General features: G+C 39.7%; 1 protein-coding gene across 1 annotated transcript; it reads left to right on the top strand.

Moving 5' to 3' along the window:
* Positions 1-3,126: 3,126 nt before the first annotated feature.
* On the top strand, positions 3,127-15,013 carry lg21h21orf91 (linkage group 21 C21orf91 homolog). Its single transcript, XM_058087897.2, has 5 exons — positions 3,127-3,289; positions 4,723-4,868; positions 12,514-12,999; positions 13,628-13,690; positions 13,786-15,013. The coding sequence occupies exons 2-5, from the start codon at positions 4,742-4,744 to the stop codon at positions 13,968-13,970; spliced, it is 861 nt and encodes a 286-aa protein (XP_057943880.2). The 5' UTR covers positions 3,127-3,289; positions 4,723-4,741; the 3' UTR covers positions 13,971-15,013.
* Positions 15,014-15,433: the final 420 nt, after the last annotated feature.

The raw sequence follows: 15,433 nt of genomic DNA, 5'->3' as shown, positions 1-15,433 counted from the left end.
ATGTTAGCATGCTAACATTAACATCGTAGGATTTTTAGATATTTTCAGTGCTAGACACTTATATAAAGGCTTACCACTATTATGGTGTTAGCATGCTAACATTAGCATCATAGGATTTTTAGATATTTTCAGTGCTAGACACTTCTATAAGGATTTACCACTATTATGGGTAGCATGCTAACATTAGCATCATAGGATTTTTAGATATTTTCAGTGCTAGATACTTAAGGATTTACAACTATTATGGTGTTAGCATGCTAACATTAGCATTGTACGATTTTTAGATATTTTCAGTGCTAGACACTTGTATAAGGATTTACCACTACTATGGTAAATGTTAGCATGCTAACATTAGCATTGCATGATTTTTAGATATTTTCAGTGCTAGACACTTATATAAGGATTTACCACTATTATGGTAAGTGTTAGCATGCTAACATTAGCATCATAGGATTTTTAGATATTTTCAGTGCTAGACACTTATATAAAGACTTACCACTATTATGGTAAGTGTTAGCATGCTAACATTAGCATTGTAGGATTTTTAGCTATTTTCAGTACAAGGCCTTTGTATAAAGATTTACCACTATTATGGTAAGTGTTAGCATGCTAACATTAGCATCATAGGATTTTTAGATATTTTCAGTGTTAGACACTTATATAAAGACTTACCACTATTATGGTTAGTGTTAGCATGCTAACACTAGCATCATAGGATTTTTAGCTATTTTCAGTGCTAGGCCTTTGTATAAAGACTTACCACTATTATGGTAAGTGTTAGCATGCTAAAGTTAGCATTGCTAGCTAAATATAGGACTAATATTTATAGTGTAAAATACAATATGGTGCTTTTGTAGCTAATATTGTTTTGGGTTTTTTTTCCCCCTGAAAACGAGCTTGATGATTTATGATCAGAGCCTAGAAAGCGTCTTTGTGTCACAGATTTGTTCTCACCACTCCTCTCTCCACCTACACATGCGAAACAATCACCAACCTTTATATGAGGCCAATCCGGCATGTCTGCATCTGCACCTTCATATCTTTCGTGAAATCCTATTGCTGTCTCTTCTCAAGACCAGGTTGGCAAGCAGCATGGGAACTGCCCCCGAGGGGGAATCACATGATGGGCGCGTGATTAAGAATGACTGAAGGTTCATGACGTTCCACCTGCAATTTCAGACTTTTTTTTTTTAATGACGAAAACCAAACATCCGATCCCAGACACCTTGAGGGACCTGTACTGTAATCTAGGGCATGCTGCGGGGAATCCAACGCTTAATTGTCTTGTTTTTAGAGCTCAGGTTTGCAGAGAGACCGAATGAGTGAACTGCGTGCAACCTGAGGCTTTTGTTGTGGAAGCGAACGCTAATTTGTCAGACTCAACCTCAGTCATTTTGTAGATGCATGCCACAGTCTCACAGTCAGGCTTCCGGTCTCCAGTTTGCATGGTCTGACAGGGTCTCCATCGTGAGGCTCGGGGGCCATTTCTGGAAAAAAAAAAACAAGAAAAGCATTACCAGTGTTTTGTTCAGTTGTTTCCAATGGAGATCTTAATAGTGAAAGCTGGAAGTTTTATTTCAACCTCACAGAACAAGCTGAACAAGATCTCAAACCTCGCCTCCGAATACACGAAGGCGTGTGGCAACATGTGCATGTCACCTCCAGGCCACAACAACACCAGGACGTGGGCGCACTGCACTGATGGGATCCAAGATGGCTGGCCCGTCTCTATGTGCTTGCACAATAACAATATACAAAGAATATACTATATAAGAATAATATCTTCAAGTCTGAAAAAAAAATAATACACATGTGGAAAAAAACATTGAGGGGGGAAAGGTTAAAGTCCAGTCCAGACAGAAGAAGAACAAGTCAGTGACGTCACTACAGTAAACATGGCGCTGATACTGTGTCAACAACACTGCACTTCCTCGCTAATGCAGCACTTTGACAACACACTTTATACTAGCATATCTACTAACATATGTTGTAGTACACTACAAGATAGTAGTGCCAGTATGTTTTTTTTCTCCCTTTTTGTGTAAAAGAACTGTTCATGCTGTTTTTCAACATCATTTATTTGCGTTCAGATGTAAAACAGCATGTAACAACTGTCAAAAACTTCCTAGTTCTCTCATTCTACGGACGCATTCACTAAAAGCGTTCTCTAACCCAGCATGCAGAACGTCACTGCCCTCTACAGGCCGCACCGTGAACAGCAGCTCAGAAGCACATAAACACACCCGTCGCGACAGCTGTTACCGTTTTTACGACAGTAGATACCCGCTTTTCGATATAGCATATAAACGCGAGTGTTAGTGTCCTAAATTTAATCGCAATGTGTAAATTTAATTTTGGAATGTGTTATATGCAATAAACATACAAAATATATTTATATATAAAAGGCACTTACCCAAACATGTCAGAACTTCTTGTACACTTTTACCATTTTCGCTTTTACCTATGTTTTAGCGGTGTATAAACGAATTAATGTTGTATTTTACTCTGTTTACTTGCTTTTATTCAACTCCATTTTTTCTGTAAAGTGTCTTTGAGTATTTTGAAAAGCGCTATACAAATAAAATGTATTATTATTTATTATTATTATTATTATTGTATGTTCACTAACGTCTCTGACCACCAGATGGCGCACAATGTAAAGTTTCCGTCAGTAAGTTTCCTGCACAGGAAGTGTTTCCACAATAAAAGACAAGTGTATGTCTCAAAACACAAACACAAACGTAAGTAGCAGACAGCACGACTTAACCTAGTACTAAAATAACATTACGAAATACAGCAGATGACTCAACACTCAACCTGTATCGTTACATATTTAATAAGTATTATGATAACTTATATTGTTATTTTATATATTACTTTTGGCAACTTCCGAAGCCAACAAAATAATATCTCCTTTTCCGTCGATGGAGCATACTAAGTTATGTATTTGGGGGTGTATTCTACATAATTGTAATGAGTGAAGGTAAGTGCAATGATATTCATAAGGTCATATATTAATCTTTAGGTCTAGTCTTGTTCATATTATTAATAGTTTTTAATGAAAGTACACAAAAAGCTATGCGATGAAACAATTCATGATTCACACACCCCTCCAGCAAACATGTGGAACATTCCAACAAGGAACCAGAGGTTTCTTTTTTTCGGTGTTGTGGGATTTGCCGTGACGCGAGCTTGTGGTTACCTGATGTTAGGTCGACTACTCCGGTGAACCAGAACCGAGGTTACCATAGAAGCTACACATTGGGAAGTCTTTTTTTTAAAGAATACGGTGAGTTATCCACACGTTTGGACTTGTTCGTAGTAGAACGTATGTGTGTTGTGTGAAGGCGGAATAACGGTCACGAATCAGGCAGATGAAAACACTTAAAGGGGATGCTAGTTTAGCTACTGTTAGCTTAACTTATTGTCACACAGAAATTGTTTCACCGAGTCAAAAACACAAGTCGCGTTGATTAATAGACTATGGAACACTCTGCGGTTAACACGGAATATAACTTGACGTTAATCGGGATAACCGACGTTAATGCTAATCCGAATGTCGAAAAAAAAAACAACGTGTGGCGGTACTTAAATCAATTGGAGCTCTTTGCGGCATCTCGGTCAATATGACGCTATTATCTCACTGCCATTGAGTGTTAGCGTCATTTCACTGGATTTAGTGAAGCTAAAGTTTGAAGGTCCACTACTACTATGAGGGCACCGACCCTATCTCCAACAGTATGTGTTTCTAACTAAAATATTAAATATTTAGTAATATTATAATAAATATTTAACATTTTATAATATTATAATACATATTTTATAATGTTATAATAAATATTTTATATTTTATAATATTATAATAAATATTTTATATTCTATAATATTATAATAAATATTATATATTTTATAATATTATAATAAATATTTTATTATTATTTATTTAATTATAAATAATAAAAATATTTTATTATAGTAAAATTAATATTATAACATTAAATATTTAAATGTATTATTGCAACTCTTGTGTTAGCGTCATTTCAGTGGATTCAGTGAAGCTAAAGTTTGAAGGTCCACCACTACTATGAGGGAACCGACCCTATCTCCAACACTATGTGTTTCTAACTAAAATATTAAATATTTATTAATATTATAATAAATAATTTATTAATATATATAAATAATTTAAATAAATAAATAAATGTTATCACAATAAAATTAATATTATAATATTAAATATTTAAATGTATTATTGCAACTTTTAGCTCTCTTAAAGGGACCGTAATCCTCCATTTCCCCTTTTAAAAGTGTTTTTGTACATTTCGGGATACGATGCTTTGTCTTGTTGAAGTTAGTTTTGGAAAAAAATAAATAAAATATGTTTGTGGTCCCAGACCAGGTCTAAGCGGTATGTATAAATTTACATATACATCAAATAACATGGCAAAAACATCAAAATGTTGTACAGTACGTTTAATTTAGCCAACAAATATGCATATTGTTGCACTATTAATAAGCAGCATTGAACAGTATGATTCATTAGTTTGTATGTTTTTACGAAAAAATGTGATCATAAAGCTGCAAAATGTAGCGAGAGATGACTGTATACGTATACCATATGTTGTTAAAGCTCCTTTACTGTATTGTTCACCTCAAAAATCCATATCAAGATGATTCTCTCTGATTCTTCTGTGGTATCGAACCGTGTTCTCCATTTGACAGTTTTGTTACTGGAAGCGCCATGGATGAAGAGGAGCAGTTTGTGAACATTGATCTCACTGACGACAATATCTGCAGTGTCTGCAAGCTGGAGACCGATACAGGAACCTTATCTTTCTGCCATGTCTGCTTTGAACTCAGCATTGAAGGTAGGAAGCACTGTTTGATGGTAATGGTAATGGTTTTATTTTCATTTGAACATGCATCAGATTACAATTGAATGCATCACATAATCAGTTCACAGTTCCACATGTTCCAAAAGGAGTAGGAAGAAGCAAAGCTTATTAAATCCTACCCCTCCATCTGGTACTTTTACAATCAGTAACTGTTACATTTGTTCACTTCCTGCTTTCTTAATATAGTTTACATTTTTTTTATTTTAATTTTTATTATTATTTTTTGTCACGTACTGAAGTACGAGGTGATATGACCATCCAATGACATAATGGGTACCATAGTAAGTGTCAATATAGTGGTATATATAAACCAAACCTATTCTCCGAATATAAAATAATTGTACACTTAACCGTTTTGGTAATGGTACGTTTTCATTTGTTTTGGGGGTGTAGGGACCCCCCAAAAATATTGTATTAACCGTTTTCGCATTGTACATTTTCATTTGTTTTGGGGGTGTAGGGACCCCCCAAAAATATTGTATTAACCGTTTTCGCATTGTACATTTTCATTTGTTTTGGGGGTGTAGGGACCCCCCAAAAATATTGTATTAACCGTTTTCGCATGGTACATTTTCATTTGTTTTGGGGGGCATAGGGACCCCCCAAAAATATTGTATTAACTGTTTTTGCATGGTACATTTTCATTTGTTTTGGGGGTGTAGGGACCCCCCAAAAATATTGTATTAACCGGTTTTGCATGGTACATTTTCATTTGTTTTGGGGGTGTAGGGACCCCCCAAAAATATTGTATTAACCGGTTTTGCATGGTACATTTTCATTTGTTTTGGGGGTGTAGGGACCTCCCCCCAAAAAATATTGTATTAACCGTTTTCGCATGGTACATTGTCATTTGTTTTGGGGGTGTAGGGACCCCCCAAAAATATTGTATTAACCGGTTTTGCATGGTACATTTTCATTTGTTTTTTGGGGGTGTAGGGACCCCCCAAAAATATTGTATTAACCGTTTTCGATTGATACATTTTCATTTGTTTTGGGGGATGTAGGGACCCCCCAAAAATATTGTAGAGTGACTATCTCTGTGAACTTCAACTTCACTAAACAAATTGAGGTTGAGTAACTATTCTTTCATAAGGTTTTGCCAAATCTGTTCAATTCCAGTGGTTACCCTATGAGTTCCAGTTCAAGTCCGTTAGAGCGGCCACTTTGTTTACATGCTTTCCTGTTGGAATTTCACTGAAATCAGCTTTTTTAAAATGCACCTCATGTTTTTGTTGATGTCTCGTATGGTTGGATTCCCCTTTGCCCACATCGGTAACGTTGGCCCAGCAAGGGAAATAAGTGCCGTGTCTCCATACGAGCCGGCTGGCTGCCCCCCCCCCCGTGTTTGATGTGCCACTCAAACTCAAGAGTGTGTTTGAACTCTCCAGCCCGTAATTAATGAGTGGCCTGTTTGAAGAAGAAGGGAAAAAAAAAAGGGATTTTGTCTTTTTTGGCACTGAGCTCTGCCAGGTGAGCGTCCTTGTTCATAAACATTACTTAGCTCGCTAATAGCTCCATCATTCTTTTTCTCATCTAAATACATATGAAATATTTATAAGTCCCGTCTAACAGGGGAAGTGGAAGTACCCAGGAAATTGATGTTGCTCCTCGTGCTGTCATGTGGTGTTTACATGCAGTAGGGGATTTTTCAATGGATGAGTGTCAACATTGAATTTGGCCGCTGTTCCGTACCAGGTCACGTGCTTCACTGCCGAGGCTTTGCTAATGTTTACCATTCCGGGCTTGCGATGCCAGACTGATGCAGCTCCGACTGATTCTCATGGCTGCCCCCACAGCTGACCTTGTGACGCGCTCCACTGAACAACCCGTTCATTGTTGTGACGCGCTCCTCTGAACGGCAAAGTACGTCAAACACGGTCATCGCTAAAATAGTCTGTTGCATTCTCACGTGGTTGAACATAAGTACATCATTGCCATCTAGCAAGTTTTTACATACGATTTTTTTTTTTTAGGCCACACAGCTGTTCTTTCCACGTGCCACCAGCTCTGTTACACATCTTAGCGTGGATGAACTTTGTCCCGCATGTCTCCAAAAGTATGTCCTTGCAAAATACCGACTGCAAAACTAGAGCACTGCAAAAGGTTATTTGGTGCAAGCAACGCGTTTGTTTGTTGTACTTCATTCATTCATTCATTTTCTACCGCTTTTCCTCACGAGGGTTGCTGGGGGTGCTGGAGCCTATCCCAGCTGTCTTTGGGCAAAGACATGACTGGTTCAAGACTCTTCATCCTTGTAGGAGTAGGAAGAAGCAAAGCTTATTAAATCCTACCCCTCCATCTGGTACTTTTACAATCAGTAACTGTTACATTTGTTCACTTCCTGCTTTCCATAACACAGTTTAAGGTTTTTGTTTTTTTTTTGTAATAATGCACCTCGTACCAAAGTACGACCATACAATATGACCAAGATACAGTGAAGAAAATAAGTATTTGAACACCCTGCTATTTTGCTATTTCTCCCACTTAGAAATCATGGAGGGGTCTGAAATTTTCATCGTAGGTGCATGTCCACAGTGAGAGAGATAAACTAAAAAGAAAAATCCAGAAATCACAATGCATGATTTTTTAACAATTTATTTGTGTGATACAGCTGCTAATAAGTATTTGAACACCTGAGAAAATGAATGTTAATATTTGGTACAGTAGCCTTTGTTTGCTATTACAGAGGTCAAACGTTTCCTGTAGTTTTTCACCAGGTTTGCACACACTGCAGGAGGGATCTTGGCCCACTCCTCCACACAGATCTTCTCTAGATCAGTCAGGTTTCTGGGCTGTCGCTGAGAAACACGGAGTTTGAGCTCCCTCCAAAGATTTTCGATTGGGTTCAGGTCTGGAGACTGGCTGGGCCATGCTAGAACCTTGATATGCTTCTTACGGAGCCACTCCTTGGTTTTCCTGGCTGTGTGCTTCGGGTCGTTGTCGTGTTGGAAGACCCAGCCACGACCCATCTTCAATGCTCTGACAGAGGGAAGGAGGTTGTTCCCCAAAATCTCACAATACACGGCCCCAGTCATCCTCTCTTTAATGCAGTGCACTCGTCCTGTCCCATGTGCAGAAAAACACCCCCAAAGCATGATGCTACCACCCCCATGCTTCACAGTAGGGATGGTGTTCTTCGGATTGTACTCTTCATTCTTCTTCCTCCAAACACGCTTATTGGAATTATGACCAAAAAGTTCTATTTTGGTCTCATCTGACCATAAAACTTTCTCCCATGACTCCTCTGTATCATCCAAATGGTCATATGCAAACTTAAGACGGGCCTTGACATGTGCTGGTTTAAGCAGGGGAACCTTTCGTGCCATGCATGATTTCACATCATGACGTCTTAGTGTATTACCTACAGTAACCTTGGAAACGGTGGTCCCAGCTCTTTTCAGGTCATTGACCAAGTCCTGTCGTGTAGTTCTGGGCTGATTCCTCACCTTTCTTAGAATCATTGAGACCCCACGAGGTGATATCTTGCATGGGGCTCCACTCCGATTGAGATTGACCGTCATGTTTAGCTTCTTCCATTTTCTAATGATAGCTCCAACAGTGGACCTTTTTTCACCAAGCTGCTTGGTAATTGCTCCGTAGCCCTTTCCAGCCTTGTGGAGGTGTACAATTTTGTCTCTGGTGTCTTTGGACAGCTCTTTGGTCTTCGCCATGTTACAAGTTAAAGTCTTACTGATTGTATGGGGTGGACAGGTGTCTTTATGCAGCTATCGACCTCAAACAGGTGCATCTGATTCAGGATGATACATGGAGTGCAGGTGGACTTCTAATGGGCAGACTAACAGGTCTTTCAGGGTCAGAATTCTAGATGATACACAGGTGTTCAAATACTTATTTGCAGCTGTATCACACAAATAAATTGTTAAAAAATCATGCATTGTGATTTCTGGATTTTTCTTTTTAGTTTATCTCTCTCACAGTGGACATGCACCTACGATGAAAATTTCAGACCCCTCCATGATTTCTAAGTGGGAGAAATAGCAAAATAGCAGGGTGTTCAAATACTTATTTTCTTCACTGTATGACCATACAATGACATAATGTGTCAATATATTGACTATGGTACACAAACCAAATGTACACAAACCAAAGGTGACATTTTTAACAAGGTTCAGCAGTAGATGTCGTCAGAAGATGACTTCATCATCCGTGTTTTAACGCACACGGTGTTTTATTGACTGGTTAGACTGGGGCGTCCACTCCTGGTTATTAGTGGAAGATAGCAAAAGCGTCTTTGTGTTGCTAAAAAGGCACATTTTGCCGCATTCATTTTGCATGGAAATGTCAAAAGCGCAGTGACAATAATAGAGTATGACAGTTAAATTCATCTTGAGCCCGTTTTTATGGGGGGCCACAAAAATATCGCTCCTTTTGTCCGTGGCGGTGACGTATGTCTCTCACAGTTGCAGCTGAACAATGCACATTCTCCTCCGGTCAATAGTGCGTATGTGTGTGTATGTGCGTGCGTGTGTGTGTGTGTGTGCACGGGCCGCCATAAAAGACAAGTAGTTCTAAGCTGCTTAGTCGGAGTGAGGTCTCTGGCTGGTGATGGGCTGCCCTGGTTATGGGCCAATAGTTCTTCTCACTACACAAGCACTGGTGATGTGTGTGTGTGTGTGTGTGTGTGTGTGTTGTCATAGACTGGGATTGTTTGAACTGTAACAGCTGTTGGTGAGGCATCTGCAGGTTCATTAGCCATTCAGAAGGCAGAACACGCACACACACACACACACACACACACATGCACAAGCATGCACAGATCTTCATCTGGTTTTCCCACCAGACTAATCCTTGGACGAAAAAGGTCAAACTGTAAATATGCAAAGCTAAGAATAGATCTCTGTGTTGTGTAATGACCCAAAACCTGTTTTGAGATATAAAACAATCAGGCCCACTACTACAAACTTTATTCAGGGAAGTAAAAATGGAATTATTATACAACAATTCGGAATAGCGTCATTGACAGCGGAAAGGTTGTTGGACTAGTGGCCAGCCAATCACAGGGCACATATAGACAAACAACCATTCACACTCACATTCATAACCTATGGACAATTTGGAGTCGCCAATTAACCAGTGGCTAATAGCCTAAAAATAAAGAATTAATTTCAAGAAATGCTGCAAATGTTTGACAGACAGTATGAATGGCCTGCAAGAAAATACGTGTCACAAACGGCAATTCCACAACTTCACAAGGTGAACGATGATAGTGCAATATTTTCTTTACTATATCATGATATGGTATCTATGGTATTTTTGGGACTATTAATATTAATATATTTTGTGGCCGTATTCAACCACAAAACAGTACTTCATTCATTTAATTTCTACCGCTTATCCTCACAAGGGTCACGGGGGTGCTGGAGCCTATCCCAGCTGTCTTCGGGCGAGAGAGGCGGGGTACACCCTGGACTGGTGCCCAGCCAATCACAGGGCACATTTAGACAAACAACCATTCACACTCACATTCATACCTATGGACAATTTGGAGTCGCTAATTAACCTAGCATGTTTTTGGAATGTGGGAGGAAACCGGATTACCCGGAGAAAACCCACGCACGCACGGGGACAACATGCAAACTCCACACATTGAACTCTGGTCTCCTAGCTGTGAGGTCTGCGCGCTAACCACTCGACCGCCGTACAGCCAAGACTGAATTTATTCTTGTAAAATTACTGCTGTTGTTGTTTTTTTTCAGTTTTCATGTTAAATGATATTTTAACCAATAAAAAAAAAAAGTCGCTCACAAATGGCCCCCAGGCCGTACTCTGGACACCTCTCCTATAAACCAACATGTTGGCTACAAGACGGCTGTCATAGGATTTGACCCTAAAAACGATTTTGTTGTGCTAATCCCAGGACTACTAAACTGATTCTCGTTTTTTCTGCAAGAGTTACGATCCGATTCTGTTCTTACTCAGACTTCATGCTAGGTCTTGACAGGAGTAGCCAAGTTTTCCGCCAAGCGGTACAGTTTTTGTTCAGTAGTCCACATCCGTAGTTTTGACCAGTCCGCCTATTCTTATGTACGGAGTGTAAATGTTCCTGTTGGTGCTACAATACGTCAACTGACAATGAAGTCAACACAATAAACAAACGAGAAGCAATGGAAGGCATCCGGCATTTCATGTTCATTCTTCCTGTGTTTTGGTTGGCTGTGTCGGGCCTTCGTCTGGTCTCTGGTTTTTCTTCTACTTTATTTGCCTTGAGACGGTGTTCCTCCATTCCGGCTGCAATCTGAAGGCCACGCTAATCTCCGACGTAAGCGGCTTTCACGGAGACGGCAACGGGTCAACCTGACAGTTTTAGCTTCCATTCATGCTAATTTGGCCCTCATGAACACATCGTAGGTTGCTGTTGTTACAACTCTGTACAGTAGATGGCGTTGCAACTGGTGTTGTGACTGCTTCTTAACACACTTGACGTGTCACATGAATGTACGGCGTATAAACACCCGTTACTCAATAACTTTATGTTTTGTTTTTAACTCATTCGCTACCAAAGAGGGAGTTAGACATTTTTTCTTCTTCCCGGATCGCAAAGATGTTTTGCACAAGTCAAGAAGAGGTGATGACGCAACTCCACAATATAAGAGCTCATGTTTGGTGTCGCATTTTTCCCAATGTAATAAACGCACCAAGCATGGAGGCGTGCAGCGTGTAGGGACATTTTTTATGTGAATATTGTAAGTTAATGGTGTTATATTTGTAAATAAATAGTTATTTCCGTGTATTGTGTATGTTGGGACATATTTGTTTGGATAATCTGGCCAAATATACTGTATTTGGCTTTCCACAAAAAGCTGCTTTTTTCCCTTTTTTTTGGTGAAAACCGAAATTATGCTTTTAATGCTGATTACTCAAGAACAGAAAAGGGTACAAACAGAAAAAATCAGTGAAAATCATCAAAAATGGTTGGTACTGAGAGGGGTGTCTTTTGGAAAAATGGCTGGAGTGAGTGGTTAACTAAGGTTTTACAAATAAATACAAAAATATATATATATTTTCGTTTTTGTGTGAACTGGGCCCCAATGTTTGTGTCATGGCTAATTATCCAGCTATTTGTGTAATTGACAATTGCCACAGGTAGATGACAGCCCTTTCAAGTGCCTCACTGAAAAAATAATCAGTGAAAATCATCAAAAATAGTTGTTACTGAGAGGGGTGACTTTTGGAAAAAATGGCTGGAGTGAGTGGTTAACTCAGGTTTTACAAATTAAAAAAAAAATATATATCCGTTTTTGTGTGAACTGGGCCCCGAATGTTTGTGTCATGGCTAATTATCCAACTATTTGTGTAATTGCCAATTGCCACAGATAAATTACAGACCTTTGAAGTGCCTCACTGAAAGAAAATCAGTGAAAATCATCAAAAATAGTTGTTACCGAGAGGGGTGACTTTTGGAAAAATGGCTGGAGTGAGTGGTTAACTAAGGTTTTACAAAAAAAAGAAAAAAAAATATATATATATATATCAGTTTTTGTGTGAATTGGGCCCCGATGTTTGTGTCATGGCTAATTATCCAACTATTTGTGTAATTACCAATAGCCACAGGTAGATTACAGCCCTTCCAAGTGCCTCACTGTTGTGTTTTTTACAGGTGTTTCCGCGACTACCCTGTTGCATTCAAAGTCTCTACGCGGCCACCGAGACTGCTTTGAGAAGTGCCACCTCATCGCCAACCAGAAGTTGTCGCAGTCCAAGGCCTCCCGCAGCGCCTACGAGGGCATGAAGCTGGCCCTCAGCCAGAAACTCCACCGCATCATCCAGTACGCCCAGAACAAAGACAACGTCCCCTCAAGCGGCCTCGGCAGACGCGGGACCAGGCTCCTGTGTTACGGCCCGCAAAGCGACCGCAGGTTGTTGCCCCAGTCGGAAGCCCAGGTGCCCCGCTACACGCCCACGCGCCTGCCCGGTTACGCCATCGGGATGTTTGAGTGCCATACGGCCCAGGAGCTTAGACTTCTGCAGGACTCCTCAAGGGATGTTTGGTCCGGCGGCGGAAGGAAAACGCTACAGATACGCAACCAACCGACGGCGGGAGGGCAGACCAAGTGCAGACGTCAGGGACACGGCAGAGACGAACGTGAGCACGATTTATTCATGTGGCGTTCGCCCACTCTAAATCGAAACGATTAGTAGTGGATGTCGGCATTATTACTGTACTAGAAATATGTTTTCCGGGCGGCACGGTGGTCGAGTGGTTAGCGCTCAGACCTCGCAGCTAGGAGACCAGGGTTCAATTCCACCCTCGGCCATCTCTGTGTGGAGTTTGCATGTTCTCCCCGTGCATGCGTGGGTTTTCCGGTTTCCTCCCACATTCCAAAAACATGCTAGGTTAATTAGCGACTCCAAATTGTCCATAGGTATGAATGTGAGTGTGAATGGTTGTTTGTCTAAATGTGCCCTGTGATTGGCTGGCCACCAGTCCAGGGTGGACCCTGCCTCTCGCCCGAAGACGGCTGGGATAGGCTCCAGCACCCCCTCCCACAACCCTCGTGAGGATAAGCGGTAGAAAATAAATGAATTAATGAATATTGCCAAAAAATTAATGTACAAAAAACACTGACATTGCGTATATAATAATTTAAAAAATTACTTAAAATATTAATTTAGATGTATTTTGATTTCTATTAGTTTACATATTTTTATTGCATTTTTTAAATATGAAAAATAATTTTATTACTGGGCTGTTTTCTTTTTATTTCTTTTAGTGACCAAAATGTCTGCGGATGAGCTCCGTCAGCTAAACGGCCAGCTTCTCAAGCAGATTCAAAGTAAGTCGCCTCTTCCTTTTTATTCTGACCTTCCCGAAGAATCGTCTTCGGTAAAGCTTCCAATTTAACCCCCCCCCCCTTCCCAACATCCGCAGAGGTCTTCGAGGAGTTGACGGCGGCCGTGCAGGAGAAAGACTCGCTAGCGTCTGAGCTGCACGTGCGTCACGTCGCCATTGAACAGCTTTTCAAAAACTGCGCCAAGCTGCCGTGGCTGCACATCAGCAGGGCGGGGGTCAAGACCAACAGCGGCAGCGGAGGAGGCGGCGGCCCTGTGGAGTAACGCTGTATGTCTTCGGGACCCTTTTATTACACATTTGCTGCAATAAGTCGACATTATAACGCTGATTGAGGTAAGAATACAACAGTTGATGCGGGGTTCGAACATCTGCTTGCTTCTAACGCAGGCATTTTTAAAAAAATGGTTTCTAATCATCATACTGTTGCTTGAATGCGTGTTGTACTGAGCTTTTTATGTGGCAATCGAACCGCTGTCGCCACTCTCCGTTATTTACCCGTAACAAATACATATTACAGCAGCAACAACACAACCAAAAGGACAGGAAGGGTGGACTCAACCAACAAGCACAAGTGGTGGGGGTGCACGGCGTTACAAGAAATAGAAACCATAACCATAACGTGTGTGTTAAGTATGGAGATGAATTCCCTGAACAAGAAGCTGCCTGCTATACTCAACTTTGTTTGTTTTTTAGCTTATTTATTTTGTACGGCTATGTGAGTGAATTTGCAATAGAAGCCGTTTTTTTTAAACAAGAACTATGCAAGCAAAGGCCGTCGTTTTTGACGTCTTCGCAAAATCAAATGTTTCTCAGAGGACGCCCTATCGGCTGCAGAAATACTAGCTTTTATGGGGGCGGGGTTAAGACATTTCAAATTTGTTAGCGTTTATTCTCTTTGTAAGAGATTGGATTCATTTGACCTTTTTTGGGGGTTCGGCTCTATTTTAATGTGGATTTTGTGCGTTCACGTTTTTCATGCTGATATTTCCGATGCTTTAAATATGGATGATGTGTATTTTTTGTATATTGTAGAAAAAGAACCGGCTGTGAACATCAACAGTATATGCCTTTTGTTCAGATGCACATGTTACATTTTTTTATTATTATTATTATTATTATTATACTTGACTTTCCTTCTTTCTTGATTTGTGTTGTGTGATCTTGTTGTTCCTGACAAGCTGGTGTGACTTGTGCTTTTTATTTTTTAGGACGATATTTCAATAAAATAAAACTTTTTTTTTTTTTTTACAGCAAACTGGTGCCTCGCCCTTTTATGCGTTGGATTTCACCGTTTCGCTCAGTTTTTTTTAAATATATTAGTAAATCATCACTGTTTTGTGGTTGATTATGACCTATTATTAGTTGTTAAATATATATTCTAGCAAATTTAGCCTATTTTTGGCCCCAAATGAAGATTTTTTAACGCATTAAAATGGCTAAATGAACTAAACGACCTATTATTAGTTTTTAAATATATATTCTAGCAAATGTTGCATATTTTTAGCCCCAAATGAAGATTTTTTCCCACGCATTAAAATGGCTAAATGAACTAAACGACCTCTTATTAGTTTTTAAATATATATTCTTGCAAATTTAGCATATTTTTAGCCCCAAATGAAGATTTTGTGATGCATTAAAATGGCTAAATGAACTAAACAACCTATTATTAGTCTATAAATATATATTCTAGCAAATTTAGCATATTTTTGTCCCCAAATGAAGATTT

The sequence above is a fragment of the Doryrhamphus excisus genome, linkage group LG21 (genome assembly GCF_037039965.1).
Source record: "Doryrhamphus excisus strain RoL-2023G ecotype Guam linkage group LG21, RoL_Dexc_Guam_v1.1, whole genome shotgun sequence".
Lineage (NCBI taxonomy): Eukaryota > Metazoa > Chordata > Actinopteri > Syngnathiformes > Syngnathidae > Doryrhamphus > Doryrhamphus excisus.
The sequence above is the reverse complement of the archived record's forward strand: the minus strand, read 5'-3'. Positions and strand labels throughout refer to the sequence as shown.